Source organism: Somniosus microcephalus, chromosome 11 (assembly GCF_052327205.1).
Source record: "Somniosus microcephalus isolate GS21.2 chromosome 11, FLI_Smic_1.0, whole genome shotgun sequence".
NCBI lineage: Eukaryota > Metazoa > Chordata > Chondrichthyes > Squaliformes > Somniosidae > Somniosus > Somniosus microcephalus.
In genome coordinates, this window is record NC_140997.1 from 213,484,424 (window position 1) to 213,506,373 (window position 21,950).

The following is a 21,950-nucleotide window of genomic DNA, read 5'->3' on the forward strand; positions in this document are numbered from 1 at the left end:
CCACTTCCTTAACAATGAATTCCAGCATTTTCCCTACTACTGATGTCAGGCTAACTGGCCTGTAGATCTGTTTTCTATCTCCCTCCTTTCTTGAATAGCGGTGTTACATTTGCTGCCTTCCAATCCGTTGGGACCATTCTAGAATCTAGGGAATTTTGGAAGATCAAAACCAATGCATCCACTGTTTCTGCAGCCACCTCTTTTAGAACCCTAGGATGTAGGCCATCAGGTCCAGGGGATTTGTCAGCTTTTAGTCCCATTAGTTTCTCTAGTACTTTTTCTCTACTTATATTAATTACGTTAAGTTCCTCACCCTCATTAGTCAGTTGGTTCCCCACCATTTTTGTATGCTTTTTGTATCTTCTACTGTGAAGACAGATACAAAATACTTGTTTAACATTTCTGTCAATTCCTTATCCCTCATAATAATTTCTCCTGTCTCAGCCTCTAAGGGACCAACGTTTACCTTTGCTACTCTCTTCCTTTTTGTATACTTGCAGAAGCTCTTACAATCTGTTTTTATATTTCTTGCTAGTTTTCTTTCATATTCTATTTTTTCCCTTTTTATCAATTTTTTGGACATCCTTTGCTGGTTTCTGAAACTCTCCCAATCCTCAGGCTTATTACTATTCTTCACAACATTATAAGCTTCTTCTTTCAATCTAATGCTATCTTTAACTTCTTTAGTTAGCCACAGATGGATCACTTTTCCCATGGAGTTTTTATTTCTCAATGGAATGTATTTTGTTGAAAATTATGAAATATTTCTTTAAATGCTAGCCACTGCTTATCTACCACCACACTTTTAATCTATTTTTCCAATCTACCTTAGCCAACTTGCCCCTCATACCTATGTAACTGGCTTTATTTAAGTTTAAGACTCTAGTTTCAGACTTAGGCAAGTCACTCTTAAACTTAATGTGAAATTCTATCATATTACGATCACTCTGCCCCAGAGGATCCTTTAACATGAGATTGCTAATTAACCCTGTCTCATTACACAGTACAAGATCTAAAATAGCCTGTTCCCTGCTTGGTTCCATGATGTATTGTTCTGGGAAACTGTCCGAATGCATTCCATGAACTCGTCCTCCAGACTACCTTTGCCAATTTGATTTGTCTAGTTTAAATGAAGAGTAAAGTCCCCCACAATTATTGTATTACCTTTGTTACAAGCTCTTACTATTTCTTGATTAATATTCTGTCCAATGGTATAGCTCCTGTTAGGGGACCTATATACTACTCCCACAAGTGTTTTCTGCCCTTTGTTATTCTTTATCTCCACCCATACTGATTCTACTTCCTGATACCCCCACTCATTTTCCATTCTGCCTGTCTTTTCAAAACATCAAGTATAATGGAACATTTAGTCCCCAACCTTGGTCACCTTGCAACCATGTCTCTGTAATGGCTATTAAATCAAACCCATTTATCTCTATTTATGCCACTAGTGTGAAGGAATAAGCCATATAACCTATCCAGAAAAAGACACCATTCTATGAAAGGATTCTGGGCTTATTAAAACATGACAAACTGGGTCTGGAAATCTAGAAACCTAACTATGAAAAAGCTATGATAGCATTCTGGCTATTGAGATAAGATAAGTTGTTGACACTGAATCAATAACCTTATTGAAACAGAAGGTTAAAGGCTCCTGACAGTCTGAACCTTTGGGAACAAGACAATAGTTCACCCTGTACAAGGTGTTCTAATTTACACCTCATAAAGAAGCACATAAAAGTAACAAACATCTGCCTTCGTAAAAATGATACCAAGTAAAGAGCACCTGCTGTTACACTGTTTTTTATGATAAACTTAGAACACCTAGAGGAGAGACATGGTTCTGTAGTGCTACCAGCTGAGGTGACTGTAAGAATTGCAGGGGTCAGCAGAAAAATGACTAGAGCTAATTAGCTCACATCAGTAGAAAACCTTAAAGGAAATACCACTGGAAAAGGGTATAAATATTGAACTCTCAAATGGGATAGTAGACTCGCTTAAAGGAATTCTCGGCTTCAGAGACAGCTCTGTAAGTCTCCAACACTTTGTACCTTGGGGATCAAAGGTACTGTATTTGATATCCTGAATAAAACTAAGAACTGTAAAACTGTAGCGAAGTTAAGATTTGAGAGTAGGTTCTCTGATAATAGAATTGTAAGCTTTCTTTTTTTAGAACTGTTAATGTTGCAATTGACTCACCAACTGTAAATTATATGTCGGTTCTTTAATAAATCTATATATTTTTAGAATTGTCTCACATAATACTTCTGTATCGAACTCATGAACTCAATCTCTGTACACTCTTTGGTGAGGAGTTGTAGAATTCTGGGGGAGTTTTCCAGATCCTCATAATATCCAGAATGTTACAGTCTAGCTAAACTTATTAAAAGTGCTATCTGAAGGATGGTAACATTTTCAGGTTGTTCCTTTCCTTTAGGGAGAGATAGTCCGGACCTTTAGACCCAATTAAGCATCTTTAGGATTCGGCTACCTCAAACTTTAGTTGAAAGTGAACGTCTGAGGAATACGCCTGATCCGGGGTAGCCCTAAAGGGGCTAGGACTAGTAATTATCTCTTCATTAGTTTGTCTATCTGTTTACGAAAGCTTCGTGCTTTCAGATAAAGAGCCTTTCATTTAAACTTTTTACCATTATTCCCTGCTTTGACCTTATTCTCTGCTGCACTGCTACCATTAAACTCTCTGTCCCATCCTGTCACACTCTGCTTATTTTTACCCAAATCGCTACACTGCTCTATTGCCTTGACCTTTCTCTTTAGATTTCTACATTTCCTCTCATTTATCTACATTTACCTGGAACTAAACTTCATGATGTCACTGTGGAGGAATTCTGCACAAAGCAGAGAAAATAGAAACCTGGAACAACTAAACTGCCATAGTTGGTTGGCAGATAGATGAAAGGTATACATAGTCACAAAGTAATGAAGTTATTGAGTTAAAGCATTAGTCATAAACCCCAAAATTGGCCCACTTTGATCAAATGGCTAATTTTGACCATAATTCTGAATACACAGCATAAGGCTGTATATACCATGTAGCTGGGCATTCACCTTGATAATATTTCCAGAAATGTTTCAGCAAAGATTTTAAAATTATTTAATCAAAATTCTACTTGAGAATTGCATCCATAATTTAACCCTGATCCTGATAATGTTGCCTTTTCCCCACTGAATACACAGCATAAAGCTGCATATATAGCTGTGCAACAAAGTGCAATGAGAAACAATTTTGACTAAACAGGAGTGCTACACATTTGCACAGTGAATAATTCTTAGCCTGCTGAATAAACAGACACTGCTCAATAATCAAGAACTCCCTGCAGTTATACAATAAGTAACACCCTGTTAAAGAAGCAGGAAGTCCATAAAGTTACATGGCACATGATCCTTACCCTGCTGATTAAACAACTATTTCATAGAGTTTTGAAATGTATAAACCTTACTCTGTTCAATAAACAGAAATGTCTTATTGATATTTAAATTGGGCTGGTAAATTCCATAAACTCATTGCACTTTCTTTTTTTGTTGAAAAAATAGAAAAATAGTTTGATTAAATGTATTTATTTTTACAGGCCTCAACTAATGAATGTGAGGGGAGAACGAGATCCTGGACTTAATTAGAAAGAGATTTCCTATTTATCTTTTTTTTATGTAAATGCAAACAATAAAAAACAAGAAAATTATGAAGCAGAAAATGGAGATTAAGGGGTTTTGGTTGGTGCAATAGATTAGTACGCTAGCCTTCTTGGGACCTGATTTTGAATCAAACCCAGACTGAAAGTGTTCCTTCTCTGCTGCCTGTAACGATCTTATATGAAACAAGTCTGAACAGTTTTAACCCAGTGCCTGGTGAGTGCGAACCCCAATTGAGACTAAATTGGCAATTTCCCTCAGAAATGACACAATGATGGCTGATGTGGGAAATTGACATTTTAGACTGGTGCAATAGAAAGTGCTGTTCTGTAATTGGATGGTCACACTGGGTATCTGACATAGGAAAGTGTTCCATTCCCAAGCACTGGCATTCTTGGCTTCAATGAACATAAAAAATTAAAGAGGGTGAGGGAGTAAATAAGACAGACTTGTCCCAAAGTAGTTCAACAACTTAGTCTGCACTTAAAACACAGATTGAGCTCCACAGGGAGTCAACAATTAGACCTTTGTTATGTTTTCCCAACAAAGCATGTTCATTCTTTTATGTTTTCATCCGATAAGATACTGGAAATGTAAACTACAATGCTGGATGCATATAAATACACAGACACATAGATAGACCGATAGACACACAGGCAGATAGATAGAGGAGCATGATAGATAGCGAAATTTTGTGAAACTCTTTGAGCATGATGTCAATAAAAAGAGTGTTATTGGATTGTCAGAATTGAGTGGATAATAGGGGTTATTATAAGATTATAGACAGTGTATTTGACACCAGGCATCCCTAATCAGAACATCATACCCAAGGGAGAATCCCAGTTTACATCTATTATAGCACAGATTGAGACATGTCCATCTATGTGCAAGGAGCCGAGGGCAAAGACTTGCTGGTAATTTACTTGTTCTGGATGTCCTGACAGTTTTATTACTTGGATGTGTGTGAAATGAGGAATTCTGCACCTAACAGAATGGAACAGCAGCAATTTCTCTCTATAAATAGGAGAGGGAAGAAACTTGAATTAAAAGAGACAAAATCCCTTCCTCAGAAAGTCATTCAAAATGATTCAATATAAACACCGCACAATATTTCCTCATTAATGACTCACCTTACCTGGCTTCAGTAAGGAAGCCCAAAACTCTTGTTTAGTTTTATGTTTCATATTTAAAGAGCGTTTACAATATTGTAACTGGCTAATACATTTGTGATCATGGCAGCATACTTTATTATTGAAAGTTCATCGAGTTTTCGCCATTAAGATTTGCTCACAATGGAGAATTTGTAACAGCAGGGCTTCCTAAAAGAAAACAGGACAAAGCCCTTTCTCTGCCACACTCACACATTAAGAATCCTAAGCTCTAGAAGTAGTACATAGTTACATTGCTTTGGTAACCTCTTCCTTTTAGAGAAGAACAAGGTTCTTTAATATTCATCAAGGTGACGGTTGTCGGTGTTCAGCAGTCTTGGATCAGGTATAGCAACGGTTAAGTACAGAATAAAACATGTTCCAATTCCTCAAAATATTCCTTTACCATATCATTCTATTAAGGCATTAGTTCCACTTTTGTAGCATTAAACTGCATTAATGTGGTTAAAGAGTGATGTGTATGACAAGAAGGGAACATGAGCAGCTGGATGACTTCATTCTCTGTCGTGTCAGAAAGAGAGACAGAGAAGATATAGCACCTTCATGACCTCAGCACAGGTTCTCCCAAAGCCAATGAAGTTCTTTCAAAATGAAGTCACTGTTGTAATGTGGGGAAATGCCTGGTTTGCTTGCCTCCAGTGCCAAACTCAAAACCTCCTCCCATCCTCTTCTGTTTCCATTGGCTGTTCTACAACACAGCTGGTTACACGGTGGTGGGGAGTGCAGTGAAGTGGTGCTGTCCCAAATTCCCGAGCATCATCGAAGGAATTAGTCTGGTTTGAACATGGATATAGTCCAGCCAATCTCTCGACCATGGCAAGAATGGGAGGAAGCGGCAGCAGTGATGGATAAAGACATAAGAGGGGAGCCATGAGCAGTGGTTTGAATCAGGCCTTGGACAGAAGACTTAGAGCGAGGCACAGATACACCAAAAGGGGTTATCTTAGAGTCACAGAAGAGGCAGATATAAAACATGAACACACGGGAGGTTGGGGAGTAGTAGGTGGGAGAGGAAAATAGTAGCTTAAGACACTAAGTCAGTATCATTTTTACAATTGTGAGCAACTCTTTCGGAGCAGTTGATTTTTCACACCTCTAGTGACATGACCATAGAAAATGTAATGACACCGTGACAAGAATTGCTTAATATTGTGAACTGTGGACTTTTCAATTTTTGTGTGTAAGCGGGGGGAGGGGGGGGGGGGGTGGCAGTGTGTTAGTGGAAGCTAGTGTGCTTGTGAGAACAAGGAAGAAAGAGACTGAGCAAGATACTGAGGAAGATACTGTGACCTGGACCACATTTAGCTGTCATGAGAAGCACTTTGGTGTTGAGACAACAGTGTCTTCGGGCAAGAAGTTTATTATATGACTCAAAAACTTCTGGGTTAAAGGGTTTCAATTCATTTGGTATAAAATAAAAGTCAATTTCTTTGAACAGAGGTGATGACCATTGTAATTTACCGTCCTGCAATTCAGAACCAGTTGACCCTGGTCTATTGTGCACGTGTGGCTGCAACAGACACACAAAGAAAACTATTGGAAATAAGTCAGGGTTTTCTATGCTTGGAGTAGTTGAAACAGAACTAAAACCATCTCTCAGTTTAAAAACAACACATATATGGGCGCATTCATACACGTGTAAGTAACCATGCCTAGCTGTGCACTGCTCCCTCGTGTGTTTAATTAAATCCACCGAGAGAAGTGGCAACTAACATGTCACACCTTGCGATTAACAGAGCAGCGGCTGATCTGTAAGGGACACTGGTTGTAACAAGAGGTCAATTCCAGTTTGTCAACCAGCTCTGTCAACCAGCAATCTTCAGAGCCGAGCTGCGAGCCCTGTGATAGGCAGGAATCCCAGGCACGAAGTCCAACCTTGAGACCATACAAGGCGCACCAGGAATAGACCCTGGATTAGAGGCAAAGGTGCGATCCCGTTATTGTAAGACTGGTGAGGAGGAGGAAACCTCTCGTTTTCATGCAGTAGCGTCAGTGCGTGAACGTTATTAAAACATCTTTTAACAGTCCAGTCCCGTAGGTGCTGGTTGGTTGAATCAGTTTGAAAGACCATCTTGCACATCAGGTGCAGAATGTAGTGGAGTGAGCGCAGGGTGGGAAATGGATCTTGGAACAGTTCTATTAATTAAATCCAGATCAATGCAATCGGCTCTTTCCTGTCCCGCTTTCCCCGGCTAGCTTCTGCAGCCTGACTGCACAAGATGGAATAACACAGCGGTATTAAATGCTTCCTGGGCCTTTATTTCATCCAGTCAATCCTTCCGGACCAGGAAGAAATGAACGCGTGTGGACGCCTAGCAACAGTTATGGATACAGATCTGACACATACTTCTTAACAAAAGCTTTCTTAGAAACGTCTCTCTGTTTAAATTATCCAGCAATGCGAAACTGAACCTTCATAATCAACTTGTAAGAGAAAGGGGAGCACAAATAGTTTGTGACTTTCTTTGTTTGTTCTTCTACTCACCGCAGCTAAAACCACGGTCACTCGGCCAACAGCTCAGTAAAGCTGATAACACTTGGCTTCTAAGGAAACAGAGCCGCTGAATCTGCGACTGCCTGAGGGTGGCCAATATATAGTGCGGCAGAATCAAAACAGACAGCCACAGGTGGGTCGTATAGTCTTTTCCGGTGCTGCACATCCCTAGGTTTCTGTGTAAGACATCTAAAGTTACTGCAATAAACCATCCTCTCAATTGTTAAAGGTGAAATGATCAGGTATTCCACTGTCCGGTCAAATTGCTCTTTCATTACTGGCTGTTAAACTTTGAAGCTAAATGATGATAGACCAAAGGAGACGATTTACTTTCTCTGGGGCGGGAAGGGATGCCAGCTAGCACTGTTGCTTGCTGTATGCCAACTGAACTATCAGAAATTCAAGGTATCCTAATGATTCCTTGGAATGCAATATAAGAACATACCATCTACAAGGTGCACTGCAGCAACTCGCCAAGACTTCTTCGGCAGCACCTCCCAAACCCGCGACCTCTACCACCTAGAAGGACAAGGGCAACAGGAACACCGCCACCTCCACGTTCCCCCCCAAGTCACATACCATCCTGTCTTAGAAGTATATCGCCATTCCTTCATCATCGCTGGATCAAAATCCGAGAACCCCCTCCCTAACAGCACTGTTGGGAGTACCTTCACCACACGGACTGCAGCAGTTCAAGAAGGCGGCTCACCACCACCTTCTCAAGGGCAACTAGGGATGGGCAATAAATGCTGGCCTTGCCAGTGACGCCTACATTCCATAAATGAAATTAAAAAAATTAGGAGCAGGAGTAGGCCATAGGGCCCTTTGCGCCTGCTCTGCCATTCAATAAGATCATGGCTGATCTTCGACCTCAACTCCACTTTCCCGCTTGATCCCCATATCCCTCAATTCCCTAGAGTCCAAGAATCTCTCTATCTTAGCCTTGAAAATACTCAACAACTCAGCATCCACAGCCCTTTAGGGTAGTGAATTCCAAAGATTCACAACCCTGAGTGAAGAAATTCCTCCTCATCTCAGTTTTAAATGGCCTACCCCTTATCCTGAGACTGTGCCCCCTAGCTCTAGACACTCCAGCCAGGGGAAACAACCTCTCAGCATCTACCCTGTCAATCCCCCTCAGAATCTTGTATGTTTCAATGAGATCACCTCTCATTCTTCTAAACTCCAGAGGGTATAGGCCCAATCTCGCCTCATAGGACAACCCTCTCATCATATCCATTGGCAATCTAAATCATTGGCTCAAGGCAATTCGTCAGCTGACAACCTATAGAATTAACCTCAGTTTTTTTCTAAACCTCCGTTTAGTGCCACTAAAGTTTGGGCAATGTACAATATCCAAAAAGCCAAAGTATATATGTGTACCATGTTGATCGATACAGTGGAATCTTTTTTTATGGCCAAGTGATGTCCCCATGTGGTGATAGTTTCCCTTTGTTAAAAGACAGTCACTTACGCGATTACTACAACTACTCATTATAAATTAATGCAGTCATGTGATCACACATGGCTTCTGGCTTTGGAAAACAAAGTTTGATTGTTGTAAGTGATCAGTATAACAGGATTCCACTGTAAATCTGTCTAAATTATACATATTTTTCTGAAACCTTTTCCAATCCATCCACGTCCTTTTTGAGGTAGGATAAACAACAGTCCAATCACACACTGTTCTGACGAAAGGTCGGCAACCTAAAACGTTAACTCTGTTTCCCTCTTCACAGATGGGCAATAAACGCTGGCCTTGCCAGCGATGCACACATCCCATAAACGAAAAAAAAAAGATGCTGCCTGACCTGCTGAGTATTTCCAGCATTTTCAGTTTTTAATCCGATCCTACTGCAAACTGGCATTCCTATTAATCTTTACAATTTCTTCTGACCTGTAGTCGAATGCCCTCCAGATGCACCAATGCACGATTAGCCTTATTAATAATTGCCTCACACTGATCAGATGCTTTCTGGGTGCAGTCAATAATCACTCCCAAATCCCTTTTTACGCAATTTCTGCCAACGGAGATCTTTACATGTTCAACTAAAATAGGGCAATTTCATATTACAGTATACCATTAAGATTTCATTTTGTAATTTGTTTTTTTTTTGTTTAGTTTGCTTTGTCTAAAACTAGTTTGGGTTCTCTGAAGTTTTGATAGCATTACCCCTTTGGGGAGGCAGCTGTTCAACCGCTGGGGGCAGGCTTAGCCAATTCACAATTTGCATACCTGAGGCACTTCAAAAAAAAAGCGCAACAGATTTGGGGTCAGCACAAGAATCGATGTCACTGGTATCCATATTCAATTTGATTAGCATGAATAGTGCTAATCTTCCCTGTGGCCTGGCCCAGCCTCATGCTCTGTTATTGCTGTCGAAACCAAGTTATTGCTACTGCTACATTTACTACTGAAGAGGCTCGCAGGCAGAAGGCAAATGATTCTCATCTTTGATGTGGGGTACCTGCAAATATCCGTGAACTTTCCACAAACACTTTAACTCCAGCTCTCGGGCACAGCAGATGGCATTTTAACCTCTGCATCAGTCACACTTTGAATTGGCAGGTGATTTCGGGCACTGTGGAATGCTGGAAGGCGTAACTTCACTGAAGTCATTTTTTTCCTAGATTGTATTCAATGAATCTTCGGGAATCATTGTTTAATCCAATGTATTTAAAACTGCTGTGTTTCTTGGGAGGTTCTGGTTTTCCACAGTTCAGATGAATAAGGTATGATAGGTCCCAAGAATACAGGCATTTCCTCATCTGATAGTGATGAGCATTTACACCGCATTCACCTGCATTTGCAATTGATCTCAAACCCCTGGATTTTTGAGGCATTTCTCCACATAGCTCGAGTTTACCTCCTGTTCCTCCTTTTCCCAGGGGTTGATTGGAAGTCCTTTAAAATATGGGCCACATCTGTCCATCACTATCACCATTACTCCACATCCAGGACAGCAACTACATTAACCCATTAACCCCCAGCTGTTTTCATCTATAAAATCTCTGGGAACCGGTGCCAACTTGGGGAGAAGGGATATACAAAAGCTTTAAAAGTCGGTTGGATAAAGAACCCTACAGAAGTGGCTGATGTTCAAATAGATTCTATAAACAATCCACATTGTTGCTGAAATAGGCACATTATGACTCGTTTAATGGCATTCCAAACATTTTTCTTGGCATATGTGATGGATTATATGTGATGCTTGAGGTTTGTTTAGTGATTGAAAGCAGTAGGCAGAAATGAGATGAATCATTTGAGCGAGCGCGCGAAGGATGGTAGACTTCTGTTATCAATGTATGTTCAGAGCTTTAGATGCAAATTAAAACCAGTTTAGTCAAAACATACCCTTTTGCATAAATAAAACAGTTCATGAAAAACTGATTAAATTAGACTTAAAAGCCCACCGAATACTGCACGAGGAAAACAGAACCATGGGTTGAGGTGGGAAGTAGAGAAACATAACCACTTCAGCAGAGGCATGCTTGGGGGGGGAGAATAGAAAATTTTAAATGCTCTGCAAATATAACTAGGAGGTGAAGGTAAGAAACCACTGCATAACCACATCGCTTGGGGGACAGGCTACCGCAGAGAGACGTACACATATCCACTTTAGCACCAGGAAATGCACTGACTGGATGACCAAAAAAAAGTGACATTAAGAACTCTGTGGCATGGGCAGTGTTACAAGGGAAGTGTTGTGAGCACCATGCCACAAGACAGCCTAGTGACTGGATCATTCGACTTTAGTCTCCCGCAACTAGTTTCATAGAATCATAGAATGGTTACAGCACAGGAGGCCGCCATTCGGCCGGTTGAGCCCGTCCCAGCTCTCTGCAAGAGCACTTCAGCTAGTCCCACTCCCCCACCCTTTCCCCGTAGCCCTGCAAATGTTTTTCCTTCAGGTGCTTATCCAATTCCCTTTTGAAAGCCACGATTGAGTCTGCCTCCACCCCCCCCCCTTTTTCAGGCAGTGCATTCCAGATCCTGACCACTTGCTGCGTAAAAATGTTTTCCTCATGTCGCCTTTGGTTCTTCTGCCAATCACCTTAAATCTGTGCCCTCTGGTTCTCGATCCTTCCGCCAATGGGAGCAGTTTCTCTCTATCTACTCTGTCTAGACCCCTCATGAATTGATCAAATCTCCTCTCAACCTTCTCTGCTCTAAGGAGAACGACCCCAGCTTCTCCAGTCTATCCACGTAACTGAAGTCCCTCATCCCTGGCTCCAAACAGCTTTCCGCCTATTCAGCTGTCAACCTGGGGAAAGGCTAGAGATACAGAAATCTCTATAGAAGGATGCAAAGCAGAGATATGTTGGCCACATTGCTACTTCAGTATTTTGAGTCCACGAATTCTGTTGGCCAGTTAGAATGATTTCAGTCAGCCTGACCAGGAGAGGCAGTGTCCCAGAACCAAGAAGCCACATGGAAATGAAACATGAAAGAACCCAACTAAAGGAGGTCGGAAATTCGGGGGGGGGGGGGGGGGGAATCCTGCCCTAGGTGAAGTAAACTTTGATGATGAGAGAGGGTTTGCTCCAAGCTCAAAACCCCCCCCAACATATTGCATTTATTCAGAGGCATTAAAAAGACAGAGGAATGAAGTTGAGACAAGATGTCAGGACCGGCCTCGAATGTAGTGCTGGCAGTCATTTAATTTGCTGGGCTATGGAGAAAGAACAGGGCAGTGGGACTAATTGGCAGCTATTTCAAAAAGCAGGCACAAGCACGATGGACTGAATGGCCTCCTTCTGTCCTGTATCATTCTTTTATTCTAGAATGCACCATGCTCACAGTCAGAGAGGCTGGTTTAGTGCGGTGGGTGGTATTTTGGACATTTATGACCAGGATGCTGCAAGCAGCTGATGATCACATTCTCAAATGAAGTATTAATAACTATGATGTAACCATTAAGTTTATTAAATAGCTTGTCAAAAATAAATAAAATATATAATATACTAGCAAATCTCCCACGTTTCCCATGCCAGTCAAAGGCTACCCTGTATAATAAAAGGACAGGAAAGTTATACTATGTAAAACACAATGAGGCATAATATGCTGTAGCAGAACTAATGGTGTCTGCTGTTAGTTAGGCTTGTCCTTGCACGTTGAGGTTTTAAATTTTTTGGCGTGGCAAGTTGTTGAAAGTGCGAGCTGATAATGTTGCTGCGAAGGAAACAGGGCATCTGGGGCCTGAGAGAACAGGGCAAGCAACTTAACCAATCAGATTGAAGAATCGTGAAATAAACAGCAAAAGGACGGAGAAGGAAGTGTAACTTAGAGTGGGTGAAATCAATGCCAAATCAGGTACAGAAAGAGAAATAAAGAGGGAAAGAAAGATTGGATTAAGAGGGAGAAAAAAGGAAAAGTTAAAAAATTAATTTAATTTAAAATTTTGACTTTTTAAAATCTAACAATTAAAACCTGAAGGAATGAGACTCCGCACTTGTAATAGTTAATTTTCAGTGCGAGAGAGGTTGATTGGCAGTATTTAACTTATCACTTCGTTAAAAGGGTACTTAGACTTGAAATTACAAGACTTAATATTCTGTGGCAAGTTTAGTTCCCATCTACCCCATGCAAGTACAGCAACTTCACGCCATTTAATACATGTCAATGGTGAGGCAGACAGCGAGATGCCATTTTCACAAAGCGGCACAACTCGGACAGCAGCTTTTGGCTATTCGCATTTAAATGCGCATCTGCCCCTAGCCTGAAGTTGCTGCACCATTTGAGCATAAGTAACGGCGAATGCCATTAGCCTCACTTGTTATTTTGACAGAATATTCTGGCCCAATGTGTTATTCAGCTGATAAACTGTAGGTGCGTGTGTTTGATGAAGAAAATGATTTGTAATGAAGTGCACACGTACAAAGGCATACTTATTGTACACATACATTAAATTGAAAATACATCTCCACACAAATGATTTTTCTTTAAAGTACCAAATCAACTCCACAGTATATCTTATTAAAACTCATAGGAGTGATTTTGAGGTAGTTATTGGTCTCTTTCACATGCATTTGTGCTGACTTTGGTCAGCTCTAGGCTCAATGAGACTCATCATGAGAGCACTACAGACGTTTCAAGGACATCCTCAAAGCCTCCTTGAAAAAGTGTAACATCCCTACCGACACCTGGGAATCTCTGGCCCAAGACCGCACAAAGTGGAGAAGCACCCGGGAAGGCGCCGAATACCTCGAGTCTCTTCACTGGGACCAAGCGGAAGCCAAGCGCAGGCAGCGCACGTCAACCCAAGCACCCCACCCACCCGCCCCTTCAACCACCGTCTGCCCCACCTGTGACAGAGACTGTAGGTCCCGCATTGGGCTCATCAGTCACCTGCGAACTCATTTTTAACGTGGAAGCAAGTCATCCTGGGTTCCGAGTGACTGCCTAAGAAGACGACGACTACAGACCACAGTAGTCGGCCATCATTACAAGTTTTGGTGATCGAAACTGTAAGGTTAATTTATGTTAAAAGACTCACAACGCAGGTGCATTTAGATACAAACAGAGGGTAGACAAACAATTTTATTGGTCAATAACAAATTTCAAAAAAGGTACAAATCAATGGCTTTCATTAGCATAATCAATATTACCCACGATGCATTGCATCCATACCAACAGAGCTCAGAACTGCTTACAGTGCAGTCTTCATAAAAATCAGCAGAAAGAACACAATACAAGCACTTGTAAGGGAAGATGTTTGCTCAACACAACACAAATACCACAACCTCACCACCTCTCCCCGCCTTCATTTAAAAAATTGATTAAAGAATAAAAACAATAGCACTGACAAGCAGCAAGTGACTTATCGTGCCTAACCATAGCAATCCCCAGAGCTCTGTACAAACTCAGTACCCCACAGAATTTCCAGTCTATCCCTCTTGCACCTAAAATCATGTTTGCCTTCTTGACCTCTGTTGTACACTCCATTATACACCATGCTCACCGATCTCTCTCCCATGGCAGTCTACTGGCAATCATCTTAGATTGCCACTGCTCAATTCCCCCATTTATTTGCCAAATCAAATAGCTCCCATTTGGTGGCCCAATCCCTTAATCTCTCCAGATAGCATTGTACTTACTACTCTGCTTGTTCGCTGTCATTTGCAGCCTCCTGTTCCTCCCCCTCAGTAAAATTCCAAATCATTTATGTACAATGTGAACAATAATGGCCCAAGTCCTGATCCCCAAGGCAGCTCACTAATCACCTGCTTCCATTTCTGATGCAGTTGCATGTGCAACTAGGATAAGGGTTACACACTGGGTAACTGTAGGCAACTTTTACACTAGTGCTTGATCGACTTGCAGAAGAGCAGTGTCACTTTGCCAGCTCGAAGACTAGCTTCTTTATAAAGGTGGGAGAATCACTGAACAAAAATCTATACTTCTGCCGCTGGGATGTAAGATTTGATACATGGATGGCAATCTGAACTAATGAGTTACAATGTAAAAATGTTTGGAGTGAAGTTCCCAGCTGTTCATCAGGGTAAGGGTTTGTTTGAATGTTCCACTGAATGCGCCTATATTACACCTGAAACTGGTCAATTACAAAGAAATGTAATTCATCTACTCCTAGTTATTTTTTCTTTACATAATTGCAGTCTCAAATGCACAAATGAGACTCAAGGGAAGAGAGCCCTAAGGGAAAAATTCAGGAAAGTTACATCAGTCTTGTGGCGTTTATTTAATCCAATGTTTCCAATGTGAAACAACAGCTCTATAGATTCCATTAGAATGTAGTACTTTTATTGACTACCAGTCAGTCAATCACACAGGAAGTCAAAAACAAATGTACTCTTCAGGTTCATGTGTGGAGATAATTGGAACAGGGTGCTCAGAAATAATTTAGTCCTTATTTTAAAGTCAGATAATTTATCCTTATTTTTATATACTTTTAATTTCATACATTAGTTATAAGTAAATACCAAAACAGATGGCAATTTGGAGAGCACATGAGTTCGTTGGATCTTGGGAGTTCTCCTGCAGTATTGGGAGATGAAAAAGAGGCACTACAGCACCACCATTTGTGGGAAGGTGTAATTACAGTGTGACAAATTGACACAGCCAGTTTCCATTATAAATGCAGATATTGACATTTAGAATGTGCCAAAAGTGGACAAAAATGTGACAACAGGAAGCAAGGTTTTTCCAGACAGGAAGTATATGCAGATGCAAGATTTTTTCATGTATTATTCATGTTGGCAATGGTGTCAGGCTGCATTGAACTGACTATGCATTCTGGGAACCAGTGCAGCCATACTAGGAAGGGAAAGTTAATAGCATAGCATCTCATCCCTGTTCCTCTAGTATAAGGAACAATACTGACCATTTATAAACTGATGTACTGCAAATTTAGGGGCAGGATTAGAATCAATTAGCAAACAATTTTTAACAACAGTAAGCCCTTGCTGCAATGAATCCGTTTTTCAAATGACTGTACTTTTGGAGTTAAGAAATAAAGTTATGTTCAGCAAGCATCTTCCTTCAACAAAGAAACCTGGAAATTTGCTGAAATATATTATAGCCCATCATGCAAAGAGCTGCCAAGTTCATACGATTAAAAATAAACAGCTGTTACAACCACAGGACATGTTAAACCAGACTCAGCAGTGGGCGGAAAGGAGAAGTGACTGCACTGACAGCTGTGTCACAAGTAGAGATGGACTGGGGCTAACAGGACAGTCACTGGGAACACTGGTCAGCAAGGAAGCTGCGGGGAATGTGACACCCCCCCCCCCCAATACAAATGATGGATTGTCAGTAAACCCTTCCACATAATTATATTGTTATACACGTCACTTCTACTCAACGTGACACAACACAAACGACCTGTACAGAGGAGCTACCACGATGCAGAGAGCATGACGGACGTTTAACTTGTCCGTTTGGTGCATCGGGATATTCTGTCACACACACTGGGCGAACCCAAATGCCAGTCACTAACACAATCTGATCAACAGCTTAAAAGGGCACAAAATACAGAAGGGTCAAATCAGTCTGTAGATTTCCTGTTAAACTCTAACTCTTTTATACTCTAATCACTGTTGTCGGGCACCCTATTATTTTCTTCTTGGAACAATGGGTAATACGAGCCTTTTAATCATTGCTAGTTCCTGTCTCAAATCGATCTTCTAGAGTATTGCTCCACCTCATCCTCAATATAATGTAACTGAACTGACTTCACCACTTGTGCTTTGGTCCCAAGGAACACTGCTCTCTTTACAGTATTCAATGGCAATGGACTGAATACCCAAAATCAGTGGTAATCTGACCAAGGTGTTTGATTATTTTTACCACTAGTTTTATTCTTACTGACATCTATTGCTAGCAACTGTACTCCAATCCTTTTTTAAGCTAGGGAGGGGTGGCCCAAGGTTGAATTTCAACAGCAAAATACCATGTTATTTTACTAAACCAAGTCACCACTTTTTAGACTTGATAATAACAGCCCCTGAATTGTACTTCTATTGTGGCTTGCTAATGAACAGCAACAGTGGCCTTTGGAATAATACTGTTGCATTTTCTTAGCCCTGCAGATGCTTGGCACGTTGACCAAATAGCCATGGATCCAAAACAGGAAGTCACATTCAAAGGTAGGACATACAGCCACATCACACTTGGAATAGTTAGTTCAATCTTTCACTATGCCCCAGGATAGAAAATAAGGGATTTCTTGACCATACTTTCCACTGAAACTGCTTCCAAGGTAGCCAGCTTTTCCCATGCCAAAAAAACAAATAATGGGACAAGATATGGGGTGAGGTGGGGCACGGCCTGAATTCTGATGTTTGCTTTGCCAAATCTGAATAACCAAAGCTTCCAAGTCAAGACACAGGAGGGATACGGTAGCGTAATTGTTATATGACTGGACTAGTAATCCAGAGAATGAAAGTTCAAATCCTGCCATGGCAGTTTGAGAATTTCAAATCATTTAAAAAAAAAAAAAGTCTAGAAATACAATGCTGGTAGCAGTAAAAAATTGACCATAAAGCTATCAGATTGTTATGAAAACACAACTGGTTCACTAAGGTCCAGTCTGGCCACATACGTGGTTCTAGACCTATACCAATCTGCCCTCTGACGTGGCCTAGCAAGCTACTCAGCTGTATCAATCCACTACAGCAGCTCAAGTCCCATCACCACCTTGTTATGAAACTAGGGATGGGCAATAAATGTTGGCCTTGCCAGCGATGCCCACATCCTTTGAATGAAGTAAAAAAAAAAAAAATTTTTTAATATTTGTGACACATTTCTGGGCATCCAATCCAAAATGGACTGGTCTAAAATGTAGACAAGTCACAACAGAAAGCAGTTTAGCAGAGTAGGGCACGTTGGGCTGAAATACGAGATGAAGCAGCAGTTCATAACCCCAGTAACTGCTAGTTGTTAGAATAAAAAACAGAAAATACACAGCAAATCCATCAGATCAGTGAACAGAAAAGACTGATTAACATTTCAGGTGTAAAGTCTTTGCAGACGTACACTAGTCTCTGAAGAAGGGTCTTCACCAGAAACATTACTCCACCTTTTCTTATTACAGACGCTGTGGACCTGCGGTGTGTTTTCAGAATGTTCTGTTTTTGTTTCCGGTTCCCAGCATTTCCAGCTTTTTCTTTTCATTTCTATGGAATTTAAAACCTACCACAAAGTCAAATATCATATTAATTTCTTACCATCTTAAAATCTTATTTCATGCCCAGAAATTCTCTCAAATACAGGCATTAGGTTACAGGTACATAACAAGCAGTTAAAATACCACGAGTGGAATATACTGAAGTAAAATAGGACAGGCCATGGCTGGGATTGTCAGCTCCAAGGGCCCCAGACACGCATGTCCAAGTTTTTGGTGGCTAAATGAATCGGGATGAATGTTTCTTAACCCAGCGTGCCGCAAGACTACTTTCCAGCAGCACAATATTGTATACACTAATTGCTGCAGCCAGCGATGATGCTTAGCATCCAATCAATGGAAGAATGTTCCCGTTGCCATTGCAGCGCTCAGTTTCTGCAGTGTCTGGACAGCAGCCTGACCAAATCGTAGATCATCTCTCGACAAAGGAAGGACCAGCACTTAATTGTAGGAAACTGCCAGGACATGTCATTTATACCCAGTAGAAATCTTTGAATAAAATACAGGCAAGATCACACAAAATAAATTTTCCAGTAATGATACAGAATGTTGGAGCATTGGTTAAGTGGAGTGCAGCACATGCTAAAACAGACCCGGTTCCCATTTCAGATTTCTTCTCCACGGCGCCTTCTCCATTTGTTCCAGTAAGAATGGTCAGATTGAATCATAACTCCACCCCCAGTAGACTGAGGTAAATATTATGGTACAAGGAGGAATGGGAAGAAGAATCACCTTTGCCACGCTGGGCCATTAGAATAATTTCTGGCACTGAAAGATGTTGGAGTATCCACTATATTCAAAAGGTTGATGCTGTTTGAAGCTATATTCTAGTGATTAGTGACCAATTTAAGATTACTTCAGCTCAGCAATCGCTTTACTTCCCCCCCCAGCATTAAGTCTTTTATCAGAACAAAAATCAAACAGATTAAATTCCATTTTTAACAGGGGTGGGAAATTAGATGAAGCCCACAAAGACACCAGTATTACAATATATAAATTCTAATAGTCCAAATTTCCTAAATAAATATTTTGGTATTTAATCTGACTCTCCCTAGAGACTACAGCCATGCAGATTTCCCCTTTGGTCACCCTTACGCCAGCACCTCATTCCACCTCGCGCCAGCACCACATAGCATTGTCTGGGATGTAACTGAATTTTAACTTTGTTTGGTGACTAGTTGAGGTACACAAGGCCAATAGGTGGTGTGAAATATTTCATTGTTTAAATGAACTCAGGATCTCAAACATTCTGAAACATCCTTGCAAGCTTAGAAGATGAAAAGCCCAGGTTTCCCCTCAGCTCATTACTAAAAGCTTATGGGAGCACGCATTGAGAGCAATGCATTGGCCGCACATTTAAGAACTCCACTGCTTTATCTTCAACCTAGCTTTTTAAAAAATGTATTATTTCCAAAATCAACTGTTGCTGTCAATGGCTCGTGAACAGCTACAATGTTAGATCACCACAGCATTGGTCCATTTAAAATGCAGAGAAGAGCCTCTCTCAATAATGAGGTGCAAGATTCACTTAGTCAGAGCATTGGAAGGTTAGAGCGCGCCCATGTATAAAACTGTATTCTCAGGTTTGACTCACCTAAACAAAAAAGATTTTAAAAGATTGTTTTTTGTAAAACAGTTATGGGAATCCTTACTCTTGGCCCCTGAGCACTGCGGCAAAGTAGCAGTGTGACTGGCATATTGCTGAGGCAGGCTGATGTGTGGCTGGTAGTGTAACTGACGTGCAACGGAGTCACGCTGGCAGTGTTGCGGAGTGCTGACTTAGGCCAGCTGTGTGACTAGCAAGTTTAGAGAAACTTCTGGCTTTATGGATTTTTAGAACGCCAACAAACTAAAAACTGAATCCGCCACCAGCAACGGGGCTTTCCCGGTTCTTAAGCATCAGCTCTTCTGCTGTAGTGAGAATCCAATTTACCCAGTTACTAGCATTACACATGCAGGAGAGCAGCCTATTCAGGTCATCAGCTCGGAGTCATATGATGGCAAGTGAGTCGCCATCATCGAAAATATCCGACTCACTTATTTGCAAGCAAGTCCATTCCAGCATGTCACAGAGCAGCGGTAACGGCAAGTGCATAAAGGTTTTGCAGAAGGACTGCAATGCACTCTCAGAAAAAGACTTTGCAAGGAAAAGAAGTGTTGTGTTTGAACAAGTAAGGGCAATTGGAGTAGGCCACAAATAAAACCCCTCATATTACAGATGTCTGTACCCCCAGAATGGACCCTATTGAACAGAACGACCTTTTGACCAACAGAATAGGCAATTGTAATCCCGCTTACACCAGTGTGTGCGTGCGGAAGTACAAACTGGAGAGGAAGTTGAGACTGATTTTTACCTGCATAACTCTACGACTTAGCCCTTCTTAATTATTTTCAAACCTGGAAGCGTGCAATTTCATCAACTGACTAGAATTAAAACCACGCTGAATAATGTAAAAATATCCCAGAGCTAGGGATCATCTAGCTTTAGGAAAGGACTACTTTTCATGGAAGTGACTGTCAAATAATTAAAAATGGAATCACTGAACTCAACACCTGATCTGATGAAGGGCACCTGCCCAAAAGGTTAACCTATCTCTTATCACCTGTTTTATAAGGAGTAGATGAAAATCTAGGGACACTGCAGCAGCCAATCATATTCTTCTAATACTTTATCCAACACTCAGCTACAAGAGTTTCAGCCAATCAGCATTCTTAAATGCTGCGATTTACTGAAGATCCATAAAAAGGAAAGTACAAAAGGCCCAATTAAATCAAACAATTTTTCTGTCTAAAATCTTTCAACTGAATAAAATTCACTGAGTTAATCAAATGGCACTGGTTGGCAAGTCTGAATCATTCCCATAGCAGCACGATTTTAAGCAACTGTTAAAATGACTCCTCATTTGGTGAGAGGACTGGAAATTATACTTCAAAACTATCCATTCATCAGACAACGTTCTAGCTCTCTCAGTACAGGTTTCATGAAATGTTTCAAAGTACAAAGCAATTTTGATCCAATTACCATTTGTGTTTTTTTAAAGATTTTTTTAAAAAAGGAATGATCTCAGACAGTCCACATTAATCAAACTGCAAACTTAGATGGCCCAGGAATCCAGATGCCAATGTGGATGGGGCTTGGTCCCCAATTTTAAAGACAATTTGATTAAAATCATATATACACACACAAAACAGCCTCAATATCAGGTCAAACCTGTGTGGCACTTTCCATGATACTTGGGACAATCCTCTTTAGATGTTAGGGAGAGGATTCAAAGTATCGGCAACATTACAATGTCACCAGCAGTAATCTATAGGATGACCTTTGTACAAGGAACCATCCAGTAAAGAGAGAAAGCAGGGTCAAGCTCACCTGGATTTCAGTGAGTGAATTTAACGAGCCCTTTCTTAGTGATATTTTTCTTTGTTATTTTAAAAAATATCTCAATTGGAAATTTAAAACATTTAAAATATTTAGATTCCTGTCCCAGCTTTTCAGCTGTCACAAAGATTTGACCTCTAACTTTTTCTATAATTTTTCTCTCATTTGCAAGTAACCAGTTTCCAGATATGGAATTTAAAATGCAAGCCGTGATCAGGTTCTCACCACTCCCGAATGTCACTTGCACAATCAGCTCGCCCGTAGCACCCCCTCACACCCTGAAGCAATAATCACATCACAGGCAGCAGTTCTACTGGTTCGACATTCTGGCGAACAGGAAAGTTTAAGAGTATTCAGAAGGGGCCCCCAAGCACAAGGCTCTCGGGTATTATGTACTGAGAATGGAATGATTGTTGCATTTAAAATCTGCTTCTGAGCCCAGGCTACGTCATCAATAGCCAGCACGTTGATGGTCTCCATTTGGACTTAGACCCGGTTAGAGTAGTGGCAGCTGTGAGAATGGTTGGTCAGCAAGTTTTGTTCCGTTTGTACTGCAGAGTGTGGAGAGGAAGGAAGAGGGCATTCATCACAGGGTGAACCTTGGAGAAGAA

General features: G+C 40.9%; 1 protein-coding gene across 2 annotated transcripts in view; it reads right to left on the bottom strand.

The window, feature by feature from the left end:
- Nucleotides 1–13,837: 13,837 nt before the first annotated feature.
- LOC147111207 (calcium/calmodulin-dependent protein kinase type 1-like) overlaps nucleotides 13,838–21,950 on the bottom strand; it is a 218,079-nt gene continuing 209,966 nt past the window's right edge. For both annotated transcript variants that reach the window (XM_086001871.1, XM_086001872.1), the window contains one exon: nucleotides 13,838–21,938. In XM_086001871.1, coding sequence (XP_085857997.1) covers nucleotides 21,826–21,938 — 113 coding nt within the window. In that variant the 3' untranslated portion in view covers nucleotides 13,838–21,825. The remainder of the gene's footprint in view (nucleotides 21,939–21,950) is intronic.